At 48.2% G+C, this 9,725-nt stretch overlaps 1 protein-coding gene across 1 annotated transcript in view; it reads right to left on the bottom strand.

The window, feature by feature from the left end:
• Positions 1–352: 352 nt before the first annotated feature.
• The window catches only part of Iqgap1 (IQ motif containing GTPase activating protein 1), a 95,362-nt gene continuing 85,989 nt past the window's right edge, over positions 353–9,725 (bottom strand). Inside the window, exons 37-38 of the mRNA XM_055623055.1 lie at positions 5,212–5,320; positions 353–2,638 (exon numbers count right to left, since the gene is read on the bottom strand). Coding sequence (XP_055479030.1) covers positions 2,525–2,638; positions 5,212–5,320 — 223 coding nt within the window. The 3' untranslated portion in view covers positions 353–2,524. The remainder of the gene's footprint in view (positions 2,639–5,211; positions 5,321–9,725) is intronic.

Consider the following 9,725-nt stretch of genomic DNA (forward strand, 5'->3'; position numbering starts at 1 on the left):
ATCTGATGCCCTCTTCTGGCGTGCAGATGTACATGCAGATAAAGCACTCAGTATATAATCTTTGTAAAAAAAAAAAAAAAAAGAAAAGCCACCCATATCAGTGAGCTGGTGAGATTCTGTTACCACACCCAACCTGAATTTGATTCCCGAGACCTACGAGGTGGGAGGAGAGATCTGACCTCTGACCTCCACTCCCCACAATAAATAAAAATTAAGAGACTCTAATGCCAAGGCAGACTTGGATTGCTCTTTTTCAAAAAGGACCACAGGGGAGGGGGTTGATTTAATCTTACTCCAGTTAATGACATTTTAACAGGAGCTGCAAACAACGAAACCAAGAAAAATAAACACAAACAGGAACAAATGACCTTTTATTTCATACGGGGATACAAAGGCAATTGTGTGTAGCAACCATCTAACCGCCAGTCCAAATTCTTGGGAGGAAGTAAATTCATAGTAAATGTCATGATGGCTTGTCAGAGAGGTCAGAGGAGGAGGAGGGAGCCAAGACAGAGATGATTACAGCTAATAAATAACACAGGCGCTGCACGACTTCAGTGTGCCAAACTGAGGCTCGCCAGGTGACCTCTGTGCTTCTTAGAGCAGGATTCCACGGCAGCCACGAAAATCCTCCAAGGGCATTGGGTGCAGTTCTACTGGGTGTTCAGGGAAGGAGCATCCTTGCAGGTAAATGAGACTTTCTAAGACGCTGTAACCCGTATTCATCACTGTCCTGGAGGGTCTCTGGGGCCACGTTTGTGATGGCATCCTTTTTAAGGAAATATACCTGAAAGCCAGGCACACTGGCTCATGCCTTTAATCCCAGCAATCAGGAGGCAGAGGCAGGCAGATCTCTGTGAGGTTGAGGACAGCCAAGGCTACATTAAGGACCTCGTCTCCTTTGTCTCTCAAAAAAAAAAAAGAAAGAAAAGAAAAAGAAGAAAAAGGACTCTCTCTCTCTCTGAGACTGGCCATAGTGACCCCCTGCCTCAGTCCTGAGATTACAGGTGCGTGCTACCATGCTAGCCTTAGCATTTTCCTTTAGCGTAAGTTTCTGAAGAACTTATTTTCTGAGAAAGCTATGCTCCAAAACACGATGAAAACCAGGGTCACTGTGGTGGCAGAGCCTTCCTCAGCACGGCCTCTACAGTAGCTGCTCACTGAGGCCTCCGCCGTGGCCTGTCCACTGGACATCGTGATGGACACTTCTCAAGACTTACGTTTGTAACAGGGGCATGCCGCACAACCTGCCACTAGTTCAAATGGCCTTTGACATATATCAGTAAACTATGCGATGTTACTTTAATTTTTATGTTTTATGCAAGAATACTGAACCAAACCTCAAAGTCTTTACCGAGTAAAGGCTCGGTAGCATGATTTACCTAACTTTTGGATAAAGAGTTTTTGTTTGTTTGTTTTTTAAGTTTATGACTTTTAGTCCAAGGACGAACTTCCAAATTCAATGTCTGGAGCTGAACTGTGCTGGTCAGAGCCTAAGGGTCCAGGTTTTCGGAATGAAGGCATGATGTGGATAGCAGAGCAGAGAGTAGGGAAATGGATCTGAACTTCAGGCATGACATGGGTCGGCTGCTGTTGCTAAAATCCAGCAGAATTATCTCGGCAACTCTGTAGATAAACCCTCATGTACACTATAGAAAAGCTTCAAGAATTCAGATATACAGATAACCCAATGAAAAAACCAACCCTTTCTCAGAGTATTCTCAAGCACTATATAAATCTTTAAAATCCCTATCACTCACATTTTAAGAAACAAATTTATACGTCAGTAAGGCACTCTTTGAACACAAATAGTTTTGAAAACAGCTACATTTGGGGCTAGGGTAGGCCATCCCTTTGTGAGAGGGGCTCTCAAGAGGCGGGAGCCTGGCCCACTCTTAGTCTCTAAAGGGCCGGCTACGACTGTGAGGTTCCCCTCGCCAGGAAGGGTTCTACACTAACAGTACTACCCAGATGCAGTGAAGAACCGGAAAGCAGGTGCTCTTTTCCCTCCTGAAGCTGCTGCATTTGAACAGAGAATAGTAACTTGGATGAGCTCTGCTTACAAGGCAAGCAGAACAGAAGACACACAGACTCCATCCTCTGACTGCGCCGATGAGCCATCCTCAACTGTGACTCTGATGTGCATGTTCACTATTGACCTGGCAGCTTTCACTTCTCAACAAGAAGCTGAATCCCACCATTCTTATTGCTCAGTAAAACAAACACCGTTTGCCACTTAGGAGGCTGTAACAGAGAGGGAAGCGGTGGGATTCCACTCTTTCCTACATGATGAAAGAAAATGAGGGAAGCAGGGGTTAGACGAAGCCTGACATACGACTTCACTACGAAAAGAGGGCACTGAATGTCCTGCCAGAGGGAGAGGGCTTAAACATGGGGCTTCAGGAGTGTGAATGCAGACACCGCTGGACCAGGTCTTGCTTCCAAGGAGTAATGAAGGATCCTAGAGAGGCAGCCGGGAGGCATTACCCTTTTGAATTCTTCTAGGCTGGAAGCAAACAGCCAGTTACTTCCCATAGAACTTCTTGTTGAGAAGGAAGATCAGGAGATTGACATTCACCTTAGCTCTATCAAATAACTTCATGACTGCAACCCCCTCATACTGCAGCTGCAGCAAGTCCTGTTAAAAAAAAAACAAAACAAAAAAAAAAAAAAAAAACAAGCAGTTTAACCAGCAAATCTGGAACGGAAAAAAAGGAGGGTCCTCCTGAAGGACTCAGGAGAGGTGAGGGAGGTCTTGGGTGCCAGACGTGCAGCGGGGCAAGCAAGACACAAGTTCCCAATGCAGAGCCCTCTACCGCACATCCACCTGGGGCTGCTGGCTGAGGGAGCCTTCAGGCCTACTTGGTCTTAGGGTATCATTTGGCCTATAGAAGAATATTCTAAATATGGGGGAAACGAGTATGTACAGTTAAAATACATACATTTAAACCTTATTTCCAAAGTTATGCTAATGGTTGAAAATGAGAATGGCCAGTAATGTCTCAGTACCTACAAGATTCCTTTTTTAAAAATATTTTTTTGAGAAAGTCTCGTTTGGCACAGGCTGGCCTCAAACTATTGTCTCCATGTCTGCACAATGGGTATGCACCGCCATGCACAGTCTCTGCAGCGCTGGGATCAAGCCCAGGGCTCTGCCAAACAAGCATTCTGCCAGCAGAGGGCTGCGTCCCCAGCCCCCTCCACAATCAACTGGACTCCTGTTTTCGAAGACTGAACCCAGGGCCTCGTGTATTTTGAATCTGAAGTTTGTTACTGGAAAGGCAAGCGAAACAGGGGGACCGCACGGTCACTGGATGCCCAACCTGTGCGTGGCATCGTTCAGGCACATTGTACAGAACCTTCTCAAGTCATTAGAAGAACCCCATGGGGTGTGATTATCCAAACTTTAAAGATGAGCTGCTGAGGCTCTAACAGTTGGGTGGCATGGCCATCAGGAAAGAGATGGGTTTGGGCTGGTCCAGATCCAACACAGGCTGTTTTCTCAGCACTCTCTACTGTCCTGAAGGCTTATGGCAGCATTGTCGGTGTCCCCACCCCTAAACTGTCGAGAGTGGTGATGAGAAAGCCAGGGTCAAAGGGCATGAAGGGACTGCGGTGTCATGGGGATGGGGACCATGCTGTGTCCTTTTTTGCCTAGCTTAATCCTACTGCCAGGCACTACGAACCAGACAAGGTTAATGAATCTGAGCACCAATGTACTGCTGGGCCTCCACTCACGTGGTGAAACCAGTGGGATAACGGATTGTGTGTGGTACTTAGTGACAATGTATGAAGAAATCCTTTCACATTTTACTTAATATGCTCTGAGAGATGACTGGTTACTGAGAAGGAAATGAAGATGACTAAGACACACTGTTTTAGGAGTTCACAGTTTTGGGGGTGACAGGGAAATGAGTCAGCTTCGCACTGTCAACAGAGGATGTCTCTCAGGACTGCTGATGCAGAGGGAAGAGCTACCACTGTGACGATGGGGAAGGCCTGCAGGGGAGGCAATGCGTGCGAGTGCTCACGGTTTGAGGGAGGCAGAAGGCGGGCAAGGAGGAGAGGAAGGGCGGCCGGTGATGTGAGGGGGTGCATCCGGTGCAGAGGTCTGAATGCGTGCCCCCAGACAGGCCCCAGCCTTGCTTGCTGCATCACAGCAGAGCACAGCAGTGTGGGGACAGGACGGGCAGGAGGATGGCTTGGCAGGTGAACACGTGCGAGGCCCTGCATTCCATCTGCAGCGTTGCAAAAGCAATAAAGCCATCAACACAGCCCCCAAGAGGCCCGGTAGGTGGTGCCCACACAAAGCCAGAGGGGTCTGGCCCCTGCTTATGGGTCCTCTCCATTTCCTGACTGTTTCTGGCCTTGGATTCTAAAGATGGCTTTCACTATCTAGTCTGGCCTGGAATACACAATGAAGTCCAGGCTGGCCTCAAACTCTGAATCCTCCTGCCTCTGCCACCTGAGTGCTGGCGTGCCACCACCCCAACTGGGGAGATGTTTTTAATGTGCAGACAGATATTTAGGTAGTTAAGTATGGTGCCACATATCTATAATCCCAGCATTTGGGAGAAATAGGAGGCTCAGGAGTTCAAAGCCAGCTTCAACGATACAGTGGAGCTGAGGCTGCATGAGAGTCCTCCCACTCCCCAAATTAGGCATTTGGAGCTGGACCCTGAGCTCAGTGGGAAACAGCTTAGCAAGCCTAGTCCTGAGGGTCAGACTTAAGCACCAGAAAATAAAACAAGACACTTAAAATAAAAAAAATAGGGACAATTATGTTATAAAACCAATTTTGAATTTAAAATGTGATTCAGATTTACAAAGATGCAACTTATTCACATGGTTTTAGTAATACACCTAACAAAAGTAACCGTGTAAATACAAATGAGAGGAGGGGAAAAAAGCTTCAAGTACTGAGCAGCAAAGTCCCCTACTGCTAACACTTGTCAGACACTTCCTTCAAGGCCAGGGAACCAGCTCAGTTCAAGGCACGCTGAGTGAAACTTGGGGTACCACTGTGCTCTAAAGCTCATACACCTGAGCAAACAAAAGAACACACAGGCCCTGCCCAACTCCCCAAACTCTTGGCTTCTCCCATCAACTAGGCACGGAGCTCTTTGAATACACAGGCTTTCCTCAAAGGGCCTTCTCTTATCTTTTTCTCCCACCCCAGAGAGCTTCAGGCCCAAGCCTGTGCACACCCACCTGATAATGCAACATGAAAGTCTCCATCTGAACTCCCATGAACTTGGCTTTCACTTCAAAGTCACCAACTTCTTCTGTTGGACCAATTTCAAAGATAACATTTTTAAACCTGTTGAAACACAACACCGTATGTGTGAGCTTCGAGTTTTCAGGTGATGATGCTCTGAGATGAGGGAAGAGGACATTGCTGGTGCCTGGATCAAAGTACAGGACCAAAGCTCTCCTGCAGGGGAGGTGCCACAGGCAGGACAGCATACCATGCCCTCTGCTTTGAGCCCTGGAGAGAGAAATGGATACCTCTCCCTGAAGCACTTGTATACTGTTCCAAGATGACCCATGGAGAGGCCACAATGGCCTGAAATGGTGATACGAGACGGCTCTTCCCCGAAGCTACTGCTGAAAGTCAGTGAGAAAAAGGAGCTGGGCATGGTGCCGTGCACCTTTAAGCCCAGCACTCGGAGGCAGAGCCAGGCAGATCTCTGAGTTTCGATGCCAGCCTGGTCTACAGCGTTCCAGGACAGCCAGCGCTACAGTGAGGAATCCTGGGGGTGGGGAGAAAAAGTGGACTGAAGCTGAGGGAGGAGGGTGTTTGAGGATTGGGAAAGGTGAATGACTAGAGCAGGGGGTCAGCAAGAAGCAGGGGCTTCAGTCGACAGGGGAAGTGTGCACACTGAAGTATGCCAAGCACACGCTGCCCTCGGCAGAAAGCCTGAGAGTACCAGGGACAAGTGGGGTTATGCTGCTCCCCAGGAGGACAAGGTGCACCCCACGTTTCCAGAGCCCCTGGGAGCTGTGACCCACTACAGAGCGGAGGACCACTAAGGACGCACAGGAGGGCACCAAGGAGATAGAGGACGCTCAGAGTCCGCGCTCAGAGTCCGGCTGATTTCAGTTTACTTCACCGAGGCACTTCCTTCCTCCACATAATTGCTTCGTGCGGTAATTAATTTAAATGCACTTGGTGAGTCTTCTGGTTTTGAGGCCCACAGCAGCAAATGAGAAAGAAGGTAAGTAAACACAGGGGCATGTGAATAGCAGCGGAAAATAATGACAGAAAGAAGGGACAGAGCAAGGTCAGGCTGCAGAGAGCCAGAACAACCACAACTACCACCACCACAACAAAACCCAAACAGCTATAACAAAATCAGAAAGACAAAGGTCCCAAGTTAAAAACTGACCAGAGCCAAAAGCAGATGAGCCATACCCAAATCACAACCGAAACAATCCTGCCAAAAACCCAACCCCTCAATCAGAAATCTAAAACACAAACTCTGGAGACACTTTTAAGTGATAAAAAAAGGAGACACGTATGTGTATGCTGAGTGTGCATGGGTGTGAGCAAATGTGCACATGGAGGCCAGAAGAGGGCGTCAAATCCTTGGAGCTGGAGTTACAGGCAACTGTGAGCTGGCTGGGTGCTGGGACGGGACTGCAAGAGCAGTCAGTGCTCTAGTCACCGAGCTGCCATCCGGCACTTACAGGGTATGGAGGACTATTCATTAACTGCCTCAGTCACCGATGGCAAGGAGCAATGCCACCGGCACTCTCCCACGCTCACTGGCCCTGCTGGAGGCACTGTGGCAACAGTCTATCAGCATGCTTTGCAACCACTGTGGAAACAGTACCCTACAGCCAAAATGTGAGTTCCCATATGGCCCTCCGCCCCTCTTCTGGGCACATACAGGAGACGTGAGTAGGCGCGCAGGAGCGTCAGCACCTGTGTGCCGCAGCACTGCTTACAATGGCTCACGGGCAGAAACAGCGCCTGTCCATCAGGCGTGAGGGACCCAGCAAAATGCGGTACACACAGACAATGGAATATCATTTGGCCTGAAAGATGAAGGAAACCCTGTCATGTGGTCATTATGCTAAGTGAGTGAGCAAGCTAGACACAGAAGATAGAAAGTGCATGGCCTCACTTCTGTGAGGTAACGGATGCGGTCAAATGCAAAGGCCATAAAGGGCGTGGTGGCGGCCAGAGGCCGGTTGCAGGGAGACACAGGGAGTGAATCGTGCAAGATGAAAACCTTCCAGTGATGGGCCCATGATGTGAATACTCTGAACTATTGAACCCTTGAAAACAGTTAGTGTGAACTGTAAGTCATGTGCTTTTGTAATAGCTTTTAAAAAACACTCTTTGATTAGAAATTCAGTCATAGGCATCCATTACTTTAGAAAGCAGTCACGGCCTAGTGTGGCAGCGCATGCCTGTAATCTGAGCACACAGAAGGATAAAGGAGCCTGTGAGACACCAACCACCGCAAAACAGAAGCTGGGCATGCTGCTGTGGAGCCCTAGCTTTGCAGAAGAGTGAGGCGAAGATCAACTGAGCCGGGGAACTCAGTATCAGCTTGAGCAGCATAGCCAGGTACCATCTCAAAAAAGATGTGATTTAATGCAAGCATTGGCTGACATGTGTTACCACAATTAATGATATAATAAAAAGGTTAATTAATATTCTAAACTAGGTCAACAGAGAAAATACGTAGCCATTTTAAAAGATTTTTTTTTTTTTTTTTTTTTGAGACAGAGTTTCTCTGTGTAGTTCTGGGTGTCCTGGCACTCGTTCTGTAGACAAGGCTGGCCTTGAACTCAAGAGATCTGCCTGCCTCTGCTCTGACCGCTGGGATTAAAGGTGTGTGCCACTCCGCCAGGCTATGTCATCGCCTCGTAAGAGAGAGTTACCAATAAAAGTTAGATACATGACAGCAAACACTACCCTACCTTACGTTTAGAAAGTGAGGTACACTGCTTAGATACACAGTGGACGGACGGATTACCTTTCTCTCAATAACAGCATAGAAGGAAGGCTGCTCTTGCAAGACTTCCCCTCTAGCTTGTGGGTCTCTCTCATGCTTTGCCCTACTTTCAAAGGTCGGTGACACATATCTATTTCTGTATTTCAGAATCAGAAGAGCTAAATTCCTTCTGGAACAGACAAAGGAGAGTCAACAGCCCAAGCTCAGTATGTGCTTTCAACAGTGCAGGCCGGGGCTGGCAGAGGACGGTGGGTGTGCGACCTGAGCTCTTCTGCCCCAAGGGAAAAGGGAGCTGCGCTTCCAGAAAGGATGCGGGTGACCCCACGCGAAACGAGGTGAATGTTTCTCATGGCGTGTGTGGCGGTGTCAGTGAGTGGGCTCCACAGGCTTACATGTTTGAATGCTTGGTTGCCCAGTTGTTGGAGCTGTTTGTGAAGGATTAGGAGGTGTGGCTTGTTGGAGGAGGTGCCCCACCGGCTTGAGATTTCAGGAGATAGGGCTCATTCAGGGTGGTATGGCCTTGGAGATTTGGTATGGGCTTTGAGATTTCAAAAGCTCATGCCAGGCCCAGTCTTGGGTCAGATGTGAGCTCTCGGCTACTGCTCCAGTGCCGTGCCTGCCTACCTGCCAAACTTCCTGTCAGGACATCCTGGACTAATAACCCTCTGAAACTAATGCTTTCTTTTATAGTTGCTTTGCTCATTGCACAGCCATAGGAGAGTAAGTAAGACAGTATGTCTGGTCAGATACAGAAAGCGAAAGAGTGGTTTCCTGCTTCTAAGAGGTGAGTTAAGATGGGGTGCACACACTCTGGAGTCAACGTGCCTGGAACAGATGTTCCACAAATGAGGAAAAGAAATTTGTTCTCGGGTGGCGAACTCTTAGGGAATAGAGGTACCTATCCTCAAGCCTGGTGACCAGAGTTCCGTCCCTGGGACCTGTATGGTTGGTAGAAGGAGAGAACCAACCCCTTTAAGTTGACGTCTGACCCTCTTGGATATACCATAGTGAATGCACGTGTGCACATATAAACTAAACAACTTCTTACAATGCATTCTCAGCCAGGGGGTGATGGTGCACACCTTCAAGCCCAGCACCTGGGAGGTGGAGGCAGGCACATCTGTAAGGGTAGGGGCCAGCCTGGTCTACAGAGCAGGTGCCAGGACAGCCAGTGCCATACAGAGAAAACCTGTTTCAAACCCAACCCCCCACAAAAAAAACCCCAAAACTGTAATATCTTTTATTACCAGGCTAATAAACTTTGTTTATAAAACATAGCTCTACACATTAAAAAGCATTTATATACAAATGCATAAAATAGATAAAAGAGTCACCTAGAAAAAGAAATACGCACAAAAAGATGTGATGAAATCAAAATTAAAAACAGTTCTTAAACAAAGCTAAAATGGAAACTTGGGAGGAAATGGCTCTGCAGGTAAAGTACCCACTGCCCAAGCATGAGGACCTCAGTTCAGATGCCCAACATCCATGTAATCATCTGGGCACATCAGTGCATGGCTGCAACCTCAGCACTGGGGTGGGGGTGAGGGTGAGGGACACAGGCAGATTCCCAGGGTTTTGCTAGTCATCGTAGCAAAACTGAGGAGCTCCGCTCAGTGAAAGGCCATGCCTCAGAAAGTAACCTGGAGAGTGAAGAGGACTGGACACCTGACGCTGGACTCCATGTTCACACGCGCGCGCGCGCACGCACACACACACACACACACACACACACACACACACACACACACACAC

This window comes from Psammomys obesus, unplaced genomic scaffold (assembly GCF_907164565.1).
Source record: "Psammomys obesus unplaced genomic scaffold, mPsaObe1.curated_primary_1811, whole genome shotgun sequence".
Classification (NCBI taxonomy): Eukaryota; Metazoa; Chordata; class Mammalia; order Rodentia; family Muridae; genus Psammomys; species Psammomys obesus.